The sequence below is a fragment of the Misgurnus anguillicaudatus genome, chromosome 7, assembly GCF_027580225.2.
Source record: "Misgurnus anguillicaudatus chromosome 7, ASM2758022v2, whole genome shotgun sequence".
NCBI lineage: Eukaryota > Metazoa > Chordata > Actinopteri > Cypriniformes > Cobitidae > Misgurnus > Misgurnus anguillicaudatus.
The window spans coordinates 38,744,425-38,759,922 of record NC_073343.2 but is presented as its reverse complement, the minus strand read 5'-3'; the positions used below and the strand labels follow the sequence as shown (position 1 = coordinate 38,759,922).

Sequence of the window (15,498 nt, the reverse complement as noted above, 5' to 3'; positions counted from 1 at the left end):
GAAAAGAGAGGTACCGTTTTTCCTGGCTGACATATCAAGTCATCCTCATGAAGACAATGTAAGCATACACGGCATTACCGCTAACTCTGTGTTGCGACTCAACCTAAACTACACCATTGCCCAGCAAGGCTGTGCGTGCTGCTATTTACTGTGTTTATTCATCAAAATTACTTGTCTATCTGCCCTGAAGCGGTGCAGCGATGAGAATTCACTTTCCTTAGGTTGGGATATGCAAATTTCGTACCTCGGGAATATCAGTACCTTAAAGGGGTCATATTATGACATATTTTTAAGATATAAAACAAATCTTTGCTGTCCCCAGAGTGTGTATGTGAAGTTTTAGCTCAAAATACTCCACAGCTAATTTATTATAGCATGTAAAAATTGATAATTTGTAGGCCTGAGCAAAAGTGAGCCGTTTTTGGGTGTGTCGTTTAAAATGCAAAAGAGCGGATGAAGTGCAAACAGGGATCACAATGATGGTGATTTGTTTTAAATGAAAATCAATTGTGCTGTCAAGTACTTTGTCCTTTCTCTCTTTCTCTCTGCACTATGGCAGTGCTGTGGTTGGATATTGCAGATAAAGGGGGCGGTATTATTGTAATTCGCCTTACTGCCTACCTCACAAAACAGGCAAAATCTGAACGACCTAATTTTTCACACGCTTGCAGAAAATGGCTTACCCAAACAAAGTTACTGGGTTAATCTTGATTACATTTTCTAGGTTGATAGAAGCACTGGGGACCCAATTATAGCACTTAAAAATGGAAAAAGTCTGATTTTCACGCTATGACCCCTTTAATGGCTAAAGCCACTGTGTGTGGACACTGTTTCCAAATCGACAATGTCGAGAGACTGCACTTGATAGGGAATGTCTCGGTTACTATCGTAACCTCGGTTGCCTGAGAAACAGGAACGAGACCTTGCGTTATGCACCGAGCCGCGGCTCTCCAGCTGCGCTTTCGTTTAGTCGAGATTCTGACGTTCGTGGTTCATGCACTGCATTTTATATGCTTGATTTGAATAGGTCAGCGACGATTGGCTATTTCCTCCAGCAAATAAAAAATGGCTTGGCAAACACTTTTTTGCATAATATAAAAGTCCTCTGCTTTGCACCACATGCTCTCTGATGCCATCAGCTACAATTTCAACCATTTAAAGCGCAAAATGATTTTTTTCTGTGTTAAATAACGGCGCAAAACCAGTATTATCACACATGCAAACTTTAGTAAATCGTGTTGCGTGAATCATTTACATAATCTCCTGCCATAAATGTTGCGTCTGAAAGTGAAACTCGTCAATCGCAAAAATAACTAGACAACACCTTCTTAGTGCTAATGATCCACTGCGCGTCTTTAGTAAATCCCGAGAGTCATTATTTAACAAGAAAATTATGGTTTGCTCTGGTGCAAACTGTTAGTAAATCAGACCCTTAAACTGTTAATAAGTTTTGAAGCCAGCCTCTAGATAAGCCAGTCGATGAATTGTAGTTTAAGTCATTCTGTGTTGGCTTCATCAGAGAGATCAGAAGGTTGCCCCTTGGTTAAAACCTGACTGATTGATCTCTAGCAATGTGTTTTATAATAGGAAAGAAGAAACTTTCCAGAAACAAATCACTCAAGTATATTGCTAAATGATGAATAAAGATTAACAGAAACTGTAGATCAAAATTCTGAGTTAATGAGCTATTATTACACACTTAGTTTACTATAAAATTTAATTTAAAATTCTGTATATAATAGTTATTATTCTCAAGTCAGTTTTAGTATTAATTATTTAAATCAGGATATTAGACCTTCTACATAAAATAGAATATTTGTCAAATGATCAATGTCATGTGCAAGGTGGAGCAAGATCTCTAGAGTATTATAACCCTGTTGTGTTGTATTTTATCTTCTGTTATAGACTTGTTGGCTGTAATCTCACTGATGGATGTTGTAAAAGTTTGGCTTCAGTTCTTCAATCATCAAACTCTCTGAGAGATCTGGACCTGAGTTACAATGATCTACAGGATTCAGGAGTGAAGCTGATCTCTGATGGACTGAAGAAATCACACTGTCAACTCAACATACTGAGGTATTTATATAAATTAATGGTTATGAAATAACAGGTCCTCATATTTGTTTTCTGCTTTAGTTCTCAGCTCCTAATGAAATACTGTATAATAACGGTTATGAAGACTTTCGTTGCAAAACGAGATAAATCCATTTTTTTACATTTTTGTCAAAACATGTTTATTATTATGTTATCATGTTATTATTTTGTTTTATGGTGCTACTGTATTTTTTAAGTTATGAAGGTTTAAATCAAAACAAACCATCTGCAGTTGCATTGAAATTAATTGGAATGCACAACCTAAAAACAAGATTTCTGAACATTTAAAAAAACGGTGGATATCTCGTTTTGCAAGAAACTCTTTAGATATTACAGTATGTATGTTTGCGTTAGTATGGACAGCATCCGCCATGTTGACGTTATCATGTGACCTATAACGTAGTAAACTTGTTAGAGTTCATGCGGAACCACAAGAACCGACAGGAGGATGACATCACAATATTGTGAGAGCGACTTGAAATCAGACTTCTCCATACGATTTTGGGAATCGCTCTCACAGTACTTTAATGTCATCCACCTTGAAGTCAGGGTGCCGGAACAGCCTTGTGTGTGTATGGAAATCACTCGATTGGCTGGTCTCCGGTCGATATGTACCTGTAGATTGCTTTGCTTTTTCCGTGGCATCATGGGAAAGCTGGGATAGAAGTGTCCAACCGATGCTTGCTTTAGAATCTGGGCGGACTCAGTAGGGCATCCGGGGATTTCTCGCCTACTGATTTTATTCATACTGAGGATTCTGACATACTACTCTGTTCACGTACTGTTTCCCCTACTACATTTTCAGTAAGTAGGCAGTTTCGGACGAAACTTAAGTACACGTGTCTCTGAATCTTGCGAGAAATAGTCCAAAATCACTGTAATCTCGCCTATCCTTTTACGTATACTGAGGTTTCGGACATACTATTCGTTCACCTACTGCTTTTTGCCTACTATATAGTATGGCACTATGCGGTCTCAGATTTAGCCATTCTACCTGGAGAGCTTGTGCCCTGCAGAGTTTAGCTCCAACCTTAATCAAACACACCTAGGCAAGCTTATCAATGTATTCCTGATCACAGGTAAATGTTTTTGATCAGGGTTGATGCTAAACTCTGCAGGGCACCGGCTCTCCAGGGCAGGATGTGAGGAACCCTGGTGTATTATGGTAGTTATTTTTCTCAAGTCAGTTTTAGTATAAATTATTTAATAAGGATATTAGACCTTCTGCATAAAATAGAATATTTGTCAAATGATCAATGTCATGTGCAAGGTGGAGCAACATCTCTAGAGTATTATAACCTTGATCTCCTCTTATAGACTTGTTGGCTGTAATCTCACTGATGGATGTTGTGAAAGTTTGGCTTCAGTTCTTCAATCATCAAACTCTCTGAGAGATCTGGACTTGAGTAACAATAATCTACAGGATCCAGGAGTGAAGCTGATCTCTGATGGACTGAAGAGTTCACATTGTCAACTCAACATACTGAGGTATTTATATAGATAAACGGTTATGAAATAACAGGTCCTCATATTTGTTTTCTGCTTTAGTTCTGAGCTCCTAATGAAATACTGTATAATAACAGAATATATTACACTTTCAGTTTATATTTGGTCCAAATTGTTGCTATAAAGACATGTATTGCCTTTTATAGCTTTATATTTGATAGGATATATTCATAATTCACATAATTCTCAGTTGAAGGGAGGTAAAGATTGTAAGCAGGTCAGTTACGTACCTGTACCCTGGAGTTTCATGTCTTAGACCGGCCCACTTTAGTTCACAACTGACTTTATTAAAATAATATAATTAAATCCTCAGAAGTTTATAAGTCTGCAATAGTGCACTTGTAAGGTACCACCCACAAGCCCAACGACAGATACAAGTGGAGTGGGTGAAGGGGTCTCGTATTCGTTCCTTCCTCAGCGCTTCTAGAAGAATAATTCCATATCATGATTAAATTAATTTCTTTGATCTCTGTGTTTAAATTATAATCTGACTCCAATTTAATATACTAAGAATTTAGTGCATTATTCCAATTATCTGTTGATCATAATTTAGATGTTTGATTATTTATTAATTCCCATAGTCTTAGTTATTCGTTCATTAGGGACCCGGTATCGCACAGAGCATACGTCGGCCGTTTGCGTACATCTCACGGACACAAAATTGTCAGTCTGATCTTAGTCAGAGGTTACCGGGTAAACTAATATTTTTATGTCTGGCCGCTCGATGCTTGCTCTGATCATAAAAATAGTTACTTTAGTTTAGCGCTCATGCAACTTGCTAAGGCAGGTGATAAACATAAATCTGAGAGTTTTAATGAATGTGCCCCATGCTCCATTCGACCATCAAAACCTCAGTGTGATAATATCCTGACAGGATAATCTTGCGGTAATACCAGACTCCTTCTAATCTACTGGTCATAACAATTTCTGAAAGAATTAAAATAAATCAATACAATTTCTGAAGAATTAAGATGAATCAAATGTAACAATTTATTATACCAGGCAGGTTTCAGCTTCAACCATAAATTAAACAATATCATACAGAATTTGATTCAATTCCAATTAATTAAAATGATCAACAGTTGCAAAAGTTACAAAGTCATACCTGGCAATAGACACTCTGGCTACAGAGTACTTCCATTATGAATATAATATACCCAAAATGGTTCAGAAAGATTCTTGTTAAAGATTTCTTACATGATGTTTGAATTCACACACACAAAGTGTGGGGAAGATTCTTGCTAAAGAATACTTCCCAGAGTCTCTTGCCAAGCCACCTTATATACACAGAATGAGACAAAGAATAATAAAATCTCAAATCAGTATTTGGTTGGTCGGTTCTCGTGACCTGAAGGAGCACCAAATGGGACTGTTAACCATCTGTAATCTAGATCTTCTCATGATGTGACCCCCTCACAGGAGTACAGATAATGGGCCCTATCTTGCACCCAGCGCAATTGACTTTGTCAGTGACGCATGTATCATTTCGTATTTTGCACCGGCGCACAGCGGGTTTTTCCCTCCACAGACGCACGTCGGCAAACTAGGGAATGAACTTGCGCTCCCTGGGTGGTTCAGCGCAGAAAAGGAGGCGTGTTCCGGCGCAAACCATCCCTGATGCTATTTTGCAGTTTCAAAAAACAATTGCGCTACTAACCAAAAAAAACTAGTCTAAAGTCAGTGGCGCGTTGCGCGTGGTTCATTATGCTATTTTAAGGGCGCATGCTTGACCATAATGTATAGCGTGCACAACGCGCATTGCTTATCTAATCTTCACAGATGCAACAGTTATTTTTGCAAATCATAAATTGTTACAATAAAAAATATAAGATAAGGGAAATCATCATAAATTGTTACAATAAAAAATATTAATACATGAGATAAGGAAAATATTTTCATAAGTTTGTTGTGTGACTGTATTACGTTTATTTTATGTAAATAATAATTAAAATGTTTTCATAAGAAACCTTTATGTATATGAACTTGATTTGTAAGTGTAGGCTACTTTGGGGTTGGACCTTGCGTTTCTTGTGTCCGATTTCAAAGCCCCCAAACCCCTTCAGCTGTGAGGGTGGACGCAGCGATGTCCTCCTGTGTGCCCGGCGTGCCCGATTTATGCTGGCAAGCTTGGGATCCCCCCGTCTCCTGACATCATTGTAGTGCTTGGCGCAGCTGATGAGATAATTGCGGCTTTTCCTCTCACGCCTGTTTAACCGCGATGCTGGTTCGGGTGGGTTTCTCCCATCCTCATACAAAACAACTTCTCTGTCTTTGACTGCTCTTACAAGAACGTGGGTCTCCTCGGCTGTGAACCGCTCCTGGGGTGCGCCTGGTAAATCCGTCATAATAATAGCAACCCGCCATGGAACTTGCGCCCTTGCATTTAAAGGGAATGTTGGATAGCGTTCTGATTGGTTTATTTGACGTTACGCCCAAACCACACCTATGAATAATGAACCTACTTCAGACAAACCCCTTATTGATTTGCGCCCGGCGCAAGACTTATTTCTCCCGCCGGGAAAATAGCAACAGCGCCCAAGATCCGCCCACAAAGTCACTTGCGCTTTGCGCTTCGGACTTGCGTTTCAGATCGTTAAAATAGAGCCCTATGTCTTTAAAATTTAAACTTTAATATACTTTCTCTTAGCATTATAGAAATTAGACCTTTTTTTAACCATTCGCACCATGACCTTTAAAACAACACCAAACATGAAGATGAAACCTTTGTAGCATCACAACATACAGTGGGGCAAAAAAGTACCCAGCCAGCCACCAACTGTGCAAGATCTCCCACTCAAAAAGATGAGAGAGGCCTGTAATTTTCATCATAGGTACACTTCAACTATGAGAGACAAAATGAGGAAAAAAATCCAGAAAATCACATTGTCTGATTTTAAGAATTTATTTGCAATTTATGGTGGAAAATAAGTATTTGGTCAATAACAAAAAAGCAAGATTTCTTTCTCTCACAGACCTGTAACTTCTTCTTTAAGAGGATCCTCTGTCCTCCACTTGTTACCTGTATTAATGGCACCTGTTTGAACTTGTTAGCAGTATAAAAGACACCTGTCCACAACCTAAAACAGTCAGAATGCAAACTCAACTATGGCCAAGACCAAAGAGCTGTCAAAGGACACCAGAAACAAAATTGTAGACCTGCACCAGGCTGGGAAGACTGAATCTGCAATAGGTAAGCAGCTTGGTGTGAAGAAATCAACTGTGAGAGCAATTATTAGAAAATGAAAGACATACAAGAACACTGATAATGTCCCTCGATCTGGGGCTCCACGCAAGATCTCATCCCGTAGGGTAAAAATTATCACCAGAATGGTGAGCAAAAATCCCAGAACCACACGGGGGGACCTAGTGAATGACCTGCAGAGAGCTGGGACCAAAGTAACAAAGGCTACCATCAGTAACACACTATGCAGCCAGGGACTCAATTCCTGCAGTGCCAGATGGGTCCACCTGCTTAAGCCAGTACATGTCCGGACCCGTCTGAAGTTTGCTAGAGAGCATTTGGATAATCCAGAAGAAGAGTGGGAGAATGTCATATGGTCAGATGAAACCAAAACATAACTTTTAGGTAGAAACTCAACTTCTTGTGTTTGGAGGAGAAAGATGCTGAGTTGCATTCAAAGAACACCATACCTACTGTGAAGCATGGGGGTGGAAACCTCATGCTTTGGGTCTGTTTTTTTGCAAAGGGACCAGGACAACTGATCCGAGTTAAGGAAAGAATGAATGGGGCCATGTATCGTGAGATTTTGACTCAAAACCTCCTTTCGTCAGCAAGGGCATTGAAGATGAAACGTGGCTGGATCTTTCAGTATGGCAGTGATCCCAAACATACCGCCCGGGCAAAGAAGGAGTGGTTTCGTAAGAATAATTTCAAGGTCCTGGAGTGGCCTAGCCAGTCTCCAGATCTCAACCCCATAGAAAATCTTTGGAGGGAGTTGAAATTCCGTGTTGCCCAGCGACAGCCCCAAAACATCACTGCTCTAGAGGAGATCTGCATGGAGGAATGGGCCAAACTACCAGCAACAATATGTAAAAACCTTGTGGAGACTTACAGAAAACGTTTGATCTCTGTCATTGCCAACAAAGGGTATATAACAAAGTATTGACATAAACTTTTGTTATTGACCAAATACTTATTTTTCACCATGATTTGCAGGTGAATTCTTGGGAAATCGGACGGTGTGATTTTCTGGATTTTTTTTTCTCGTTTTGTCTCTCATGGTTGACGTGTACCTTTGACAAAGGTTGCAGGCCTCTCTCGTCTTTTTGGGTGTGAGGGCTTGAACAGTTGGTGGCTGACTAAATGCTTTTTTGCCCCACTGTATGATATACCCAATGTTACATGTGTTTAGTATATTTCCAGTAACCAAAACCTTAAAGGAGAAGAGAGAGGGGGTGAAATACAGATCAGTTCCTGGGTATCCGTGACCCCTGTGGAGAGAGACAACACGTCTCTCAAAAATAGACACAGAATGTGTTTTTTATTGTTTTATGGTCCAGCTCCAAAAACAAAACTTGTCCACCTGTCCTACACACTATATTCTCTGCAGCCTTGCAATTAATATATTTTCCAAAAATATCATTTCCAATTCAGTGCAAATACAGTAGTCTAAAACAATTATGATTTTGCCATAATTGTGCAGCCCTACCATAAGGTATTTTAATATTATTCAATTAAACTTATTCAAAAATTGCTGAAAAGGAACAAACATGTGTGTGTTTTCCCCTATACAGGGCTCCAGACTGCCACCAAAATTTGAGAGGGTGCCACTGAATTTTACATCCAGTCGCACATCTGCGACCAGTAAATTTGACCTTTTTTTGTGATTTGACACTGAATTTGAAAACAGCCCATTGTACTTTCTGCATCTATCATTAACATATTTATTAGTAATACAGTGGAAATGAGTAGAAATGTGAATATTTGGTTAGCATGTTGATTTAAAGTGTGTGCCCCTACATTTTCCGGTTGCGCCCCTAAAATTTTCAGTTGGGGGCCACTGTGCTACTAGTGAAAAAAGTTAGTCTGCTATATTTCTATTTTTAATAAATGGTGGTCTTGAGATTACCTGTTGGGTTGAAAAAGTTTGGAAACCCCTGATAAAGCAAGATTTATCAAGTATTCAGGGGAAAAATAAAAATCCTTATCTTAATCTGTTTAGTAGTACTTAGATCCTGTATATTGTATGGTAGGTTTCTCTTGTGTCAAAAAGAACAAATATATAATGGACTTTAAACATTTTACTTGAGAAAACATCATATTGATATGAAACATAGTTTTTTTCCCCAATAAAACTGATGAGTTTTGCATGAAATAGATGAAGAATAACTATTCATAGATTATTCATTGTTACATCTATAACTTAGATTTAAAAAAATACGATTTGTAGATCATTTATCTTTTAGAGGCTGTTCGTATCAAGTTGCGCTCAAGTTTATTTTAAATCTAAACGTGTGGCAAGCGCACTCAAATTAAGACGCGTCTGAAGCAAAACTCGTGTTCACAGGTGGCGCTTTGAAAAGCAGAAGAAAGCGGCACGTCCAGGGTTTTTCATGTGTTTTAGATGTTAATGGACCCTAACGCAAGAATTACTCCATGGTCGGGAGTCGGGGCACAATCAACTTGGGCATAAAGCGGTGCAGTCTTGTAAGGATGGCTTGAAGTCAATTCAACCTACAATTTTAAGTTTTAACTTGTGAAAAGGTAACATAACTTATAAAATCAACTAAGTTGAAATTGTTTAAATTATAATTTTTTTAGTTATAGTAACTTAAAAATATATGTTGATTTAACAAAAAGCTGCATATTTATTATAGTGTACTTGTTTTTGTTTTTACTGCCATTTTGCATACTCACCCGACTTTTAAAGTCAAATTAACTTGTGTCCCTGTCTGTGTAATTGAAGAAAGTCTGATAATGCAATTAGGAGCATCAAAGTTTGATTTTAGGGTAAACTTCTCTTGCATGATCCACTCCTGGCATTCATCTACTGATATGTCTATCTGTATGCAAGGCAATTTGATTCATTTCTTTATTCCAGTAGCATAATCCAACAGTGCATGCACACTAAAGTTACGGTACAGAGATGTACTGTAAGTACATCTATCTGTTTTCCTCCCTGAAGTCTCTGAAGATGAAGGCAACAGTGAAGCGACTCAAATTAGGCTGCACTCGTTGCTCAGCCTCCCTCATAATCATACCATGCACAAGGACATGGTCAGCTAGAGTGGCTTGAATTTCATTTGAGACTGCTTGTCACCTTGCCCTTCGTCTCCCTCCTTCTCTTTCACCACGTCCTCCTCCTCTTCCTCCTCTTTCACCACGTCCTCCTCCTCTTTCACCACATCCTCCTCCTCTTACTCCTCCTTCACCATGTCCTCCTCTTTTCCCTCCTCCTCTTCCTCCTTCTCCTCAACCTATTCCTTCATTTCTCTGTGGATCCATTGTTCCAAAGCTCAGTGAACTGATTCGGGCCCTTTTATCTATCTATTGAAGGATCTGATTGATGTGTTTTAAATTTTGACTCTTAGTGTTTCCACCTTGGTAATTGTTTGCTAATTGAGCCTAAGCTGTGCTGACTTGAGTGAAAAGTTTTGAATGCTAGTGCTTTCCATATGACCAGATGGTGTAAGCACTGAGAAATGTAGGGATTTGTGTGTAGAGTTTTGAAGTAAAAGTTTACCAAATCTGTGTTAAAGCAGGCGAGTAGGGTTTATAGTTCAGCAAAATGATTGTGCTTCTTGAAAAATGGCATTATGGTTTTGGAATTTTTGTTTAAAAGCCTGGTTATATTGTTTTAGCAATCAAGAAAAACTGTAATGTGCCCTTTTTATCTCCTCTTATAGATTTGTTGGCTGTAATCTCACTGATGGATGTTGTGAAAGTTTGGCTTCAGTTCTTCAATCATCAAACTCTCTGAGAGATCTGGACCTGAGTTACAATAACCTACAGGATTCAGGAGTGAAGTTGATCTCTGATGGACTGAAGGGTTCATACTGTCAACTCAACATACTGAAGTATTTAAAAACAACTAATACAACAATTTAAGAAATTTAAGATACTTTCATTTGTTATCTGCTGGTCCTAAGCTCTTAATAAAATTTCAGTCATGACAACTTTCAGGATGGTTAAAAAACACATTTATTTATGTAAATTAAATTTACCAAACATTGGTTTGGTCTTGGCAAACAAGTACAGGCCCTAGCATACACCAGGCGAAATGCACAACCCAAGTGTGTTTTGCTAGTTTCAGCCCAACACAGTTATCATTTTCACATCCAGCACCACATTGTTTAAATAACAAATGCATTTGCACCCATTTGTGCACCCATGGGTGGGCTGGTCTGAAAACAAAGTGTACTTACTCTAACTGTTTTAACCTTCCTTGTATTGAATTTCATTTACTTTTAATAATATTTTGTATTTGAAATGCTTTTGTATTTATGTATTTTAAATACATTTAGGATCAATGTTTTTGTTTTTTCAAATCACATAAAATACTTTGTGCCAGTCAACCTCTTTATCAGGCATGGTACAGTCCCAACATTGCAGTGCATTCATGCACATGAGCTGCAGCTGTATAATTCAGTGACTTTGCTTGAATAAGGTGAGGATGTCGTGGTCAATTTAAAATGTATTTTTGTATTTTCAAAATAAAAAATACTGCATTTTAGTGATGCACTGAAATGAAAATTCTGGGCCGGAACTGAAAATTTAGGATTCACTTGGCCGGAAACCGAAACCCTTTCCAGGTCACTGAAACGTATCAGAAACAACTTCTTATTTAAAAAAAAAAAATAATATTCCAATGATCAATATATGATCAATGTGTATGATTTCAACTGCAGATTACAGGAATGAATAGTTGAAACCCTGTTTAACATTTTGTGTTTTATATTTTGTTTTAGATTTGTTGGCTGTAATCTGACTGATAAGTGTTGTGAAAGTTTGGCTTCAGTTCTTCAATCATCAAACTCTCTGAGAGATCTGGACCTGAGTAACAATGATCTACAGGATTCAGGAGTGAAGCTGATCTCTGATGGACTGAAGAGTTCAAACTGTCAACTCAACATACTGAGGTATTTATATAAATAAACACATTCACTTGGCTATGAAATTAAACATCTGATTCAATATATGAACAAAGACTGATGCTATAAAATGCTTTCTGGATATTTCAGAAAATTATTTGATAAAACCTCAAAGTAGTGAGAAGTGGCCACAGAAGAAATCATTTGCATAGCAGTGCTTCCCTCAGATCTGAAAAACATGTGGTTAATTGAACATTTATATTGATTTCATGTTATACAGGATTTCACCATTCCAACCACCTCCTTCACTTTTTATTTGGCTTTTCTTTGGCTGGCACTATTGGTCAAAGCTCTGCATCTCTCTATCCTTTTTTTAAAGAACCATATCTTGTTTTCTATTAATAATACAAACTCTTTCACTTTTATCCAGTTTTTGTTCTAGTTACTCAGCGGTAATATAGTCCACAACAAACATTTTACCATGGTGATGAACTGATATTGGGGTAATTCCTCTGTAGATGACTCGTTTGAGGGGGTTTATTAACCTTGTGGGAGACTTATAATTTTGAAAGACAGCCAGTCCATTTTAAAAACGTGGTTAAACTTTGACAAAACCATGGTTAAAGGAGCATTTCACCTGTAAAAACATTATTTATTAAAAGTGTGTCATATTTGTAGTCGAAATGTAACATACATTTAGAATTTGGTGCCTATTTGACCGAGTCTCACTCCCTCAACAAAGATATTGGACTTCCTTCCTTCAATGATGCAAAATGATGATTTTACATCACTGAAAGAAGGAAGTGCAACACTGAAATCTGTATTTCTCCTGTCTCAGCGGCAACTGAGAAAATGATGCATGACCATTCAAAAACATGACTGGGGTTCTAACTTTACAAAGCTTTATGCAAATGGGTGAAGTGTCCCTTTAACTTTAATTACACAAACATTTTGCCTCATAATCATTAATTACTGAATCAACTATATTTTTGACTCTGTTATGTCACTACAGAAACACTGAACCGCAATACGCAGAGATGTTATTTTTGTCCACTATATTGAGCTATTTCTTTTATATCATTTCTTTGTTGAATACTGGACAATTTTGGGGGCACAATAGCATCTGTATGTGCCAGGAAGTTGATAAACTGTCAGCTGGGGAACAGTACTTTTTACACCCCTTCATGACAAATCTGCACAAAACTTATAAAAATACTTTATCCTATAGAGCGAGAGCAGAATTATCATAAAGTATCGGCTGTCTGTTTTCCAGGGTTCCCATGGGTCCTTGAAATCCTTAAAAGTTTGTGAATCTGGGGGGAAAATTCAAGGCCCTGGGAAGTTTTTGAAAATCTACATTTTAGCTAGATTTTAGCTTACGAAGCAGCTTACTACTTTCACCTGTTACGTTTAAAATGGAGGTGATTATTTCTCATCTTTTGTCTGTGTCAAAAAAATAACGTTACATATGTTAAGACAACTCTGACTTTCTTACTGATTTTTTTTATTCTATTAAACTCATGAAATTGTTTCATACTCAGATTTCTACAAAATAATCAGTGACATGGTCTTCTTTAGCATTAACTAGCAAAGTTATGAGGTTACTATGGGCACTTTTTTATAAAGTTTTAAGATTTTTGTTTATTTTTGCATGTTCTATGTTTTATTTAAGTCTATTGAAAAAATCAAAATATACATTTATATGGTGTTTGTTTTAAGCCTACTACCCTTCATCTGCTTGCATATGTAAAATATTTCTTCTAAATTAACCAAAACATGCTACTCTGTATATTTAAATGTAACATTTTATTAACTTAGAAAGTTATGTGGTGAAATGCCTTAGTTATTTTGTTTATCCTATTCACCTGCAGTGCTTTGTCAAATGTATACAGATAAAAATTAACACATTTTAATTGGTTAATGTGTTGAATTTTATGAAGTTATTAGACACAGATTTTAATGAATCCACCTGTGTCTATATTTTAAATGAATTATTAAGGACAGTACATTAGCCTGTGTATGGCCTTAATATAAGCTTATTGCTTAAGCAAAACTTTAGCTAACTTATAACACAAGCTGCTTAGCAAGACACATGTTAAATACATTTGTCTTTTGGCTAATTAGGTGTTAAGTCAAATATTTTGTTCACACACCTAAACAACAAGCCAAGCAAAATACGACTGAATTTGGAGCTGGGATGGGCTACTCCCTGCCAACCTACCGGTGTGATGTGCCAGTAACATAGGCCAGTAGCAGGGCTGCATTCAGCCCCGACAAAACGTTGCACAACGTTTATTTAACAGAAACAGTGATGCGTGAACTCCCTGTTGTGATGATGCAAGAGTTGCAACTACGGTAGCTGAGAGGCCATTCTTTGTGTTCTTTTTTAATGTTTCTGGCGCCTAATGAAATCGTTATAAATGTCTGTTTACTACTGTAAAATATGCTTGATGTTACAGTCACTGACCTTGCCATCCAGAATGAAAGAAAACATTCCAATTTAAACCTATTGAGCGAGCTGTCTCTTTAGTACCGCGTGGTTAATTTACATAGTGCTGCTGATTGGACTGCGGTTCACACCCACCAAACAAGAGAAAACGTATCTCAAACCCTGGCTGCGTCCGAAAACTCTAAATTGCTGCCTTCTGAGGCAGCTTTCAAAGGCAGCAAGGCATCAAGGCATGTCCGAATTCAATGTTTGGTTTACTTCCTGTCTCCTGAGATACCTACGCGTGGACGTAGATTAAGAATGTGATTGGTCGAGTCCGGTCGAGTTCGAAAAAATAAAATGGCGGCCAAGGACGCGACTGGACCACCAATTTAGTGTAAATAAAGGTAGATTTTCACTTTTTACACCTTTTAATTGCATTTCTAGCGAGAAATTAGTATTGTAGTTTTCAAATATGTGATTAGTTATCACAAAGGCGCTCTCTGTTCAAATTTCAAACACGCTGCCTTTGAAGTGTGTCCGAAAGTCTTTCTCTGAGCTACCTTCATGCCTCCGAAGTCATTTCCTCATGAGGCAGCGAGGCAACGAGTCATTCAACCCGGAAACCGTAGCGAAACGCTGCGCACCGTTTCGATCTTGAACGTGCCCCAGGTGTGCCTCATACATCCTGAAAAGTAAAGTTGCTGACTCTTTGATCGCCCCCTGGTGGCTGGCTGCAGTACAAGTCATAAAGCTTGTGCTCTCCATGCAAACGATCAGGACTTGGGTCAAAATAAAAAATAAATTACACTTCCAGTTGCATTTTTAAAAGACGTTTAAAAGTATGTTGTTATCACGCTGATATATGTTTAGTCGTTCATTCTTGTGATAAGTTTAATTTTAGCTAGTAATTTGATTTTATATAAAAAAACGACAAATGTCGTTATGATTGACATTTGTGATTGACAGCTTCTCTGAACGGACTCTCAGGGGTTCGAGGGAAGATTGAAGATATAACTAACTATTAATTTTTGTGTTATTTCACATCGACAAAATAAGTTTTAACTTACCTTATTTTAGCAAGCCAGTCAAATGAGATGTTCAAGGGGTGTGGTTGAATTGGATGTGCAAGCATTTGGGAAGAAGTTTGATACCACAGCTCCGTCTCTGGTCTCTACGGACATTCCTTCTACGCATGCCCTGGCCCCAATGTTTTTGTGTCGTCCATCTTTTTTACAGTCTATATTGGCTGTGCAGACAAATCGGCGGCTGACTTGAAGCAGTGCATGCCGGTTAGTAATTGTGATAAAAAAAGAGAACTAATGAAGATAGGATGAAAAGTTTTTTTTTTTTGAAAGCTAAGGGACTGTTCATTTGATATATTGTTTGTTTATATATTTAAAGAAGAACATTTTCTG

General features: G+C 37.8%; 1 protein-coding gene across 17 annotated transcripts in view; it reads left to right on the top strand.

Annotated features, from left to right (window-relative positions):
* Positions 1-15,498, top strand: part of LOC141365402 (NACHT, LRR and PYD domains-containing protein 3-like) — a 108,166-nt gene that overhangs the window by 15,618 nt on the left and 77,050 nt on the right. For 6 of the 17 annotated variants that reach the window (XR_012370639.1, XM_073869922.1, XM_073869921.1 and 3 more), the window contains 3 exons: positions 1,906-2,076; positions 3,412-3,582; positions 11,530-11,700. The exons of 3 other annotated variants lie outside the window; for them this stretch is intronic. Coding sequence is in view for 13 of the 14 variants with exons in the window: in XM_073869922.1 (XP_073726023.1) it covers positions 1,906-2,076; positions 3,412-3,582; positions 11,530-11,700 (513 nt within the window). In the remaining variant the exon portion in view is untranslated. The remainder of the gene's footprint in view (positions 1-1,905; positions 2,077-3,411; positions 3,583-11,529; positions 11,701-15,498) is intronic. 8 more of the 17 variants (XM_073869924.1, XM_073869932.1, XM_073869923.1 and 5 more) reach the window with 5 other exon arrangements.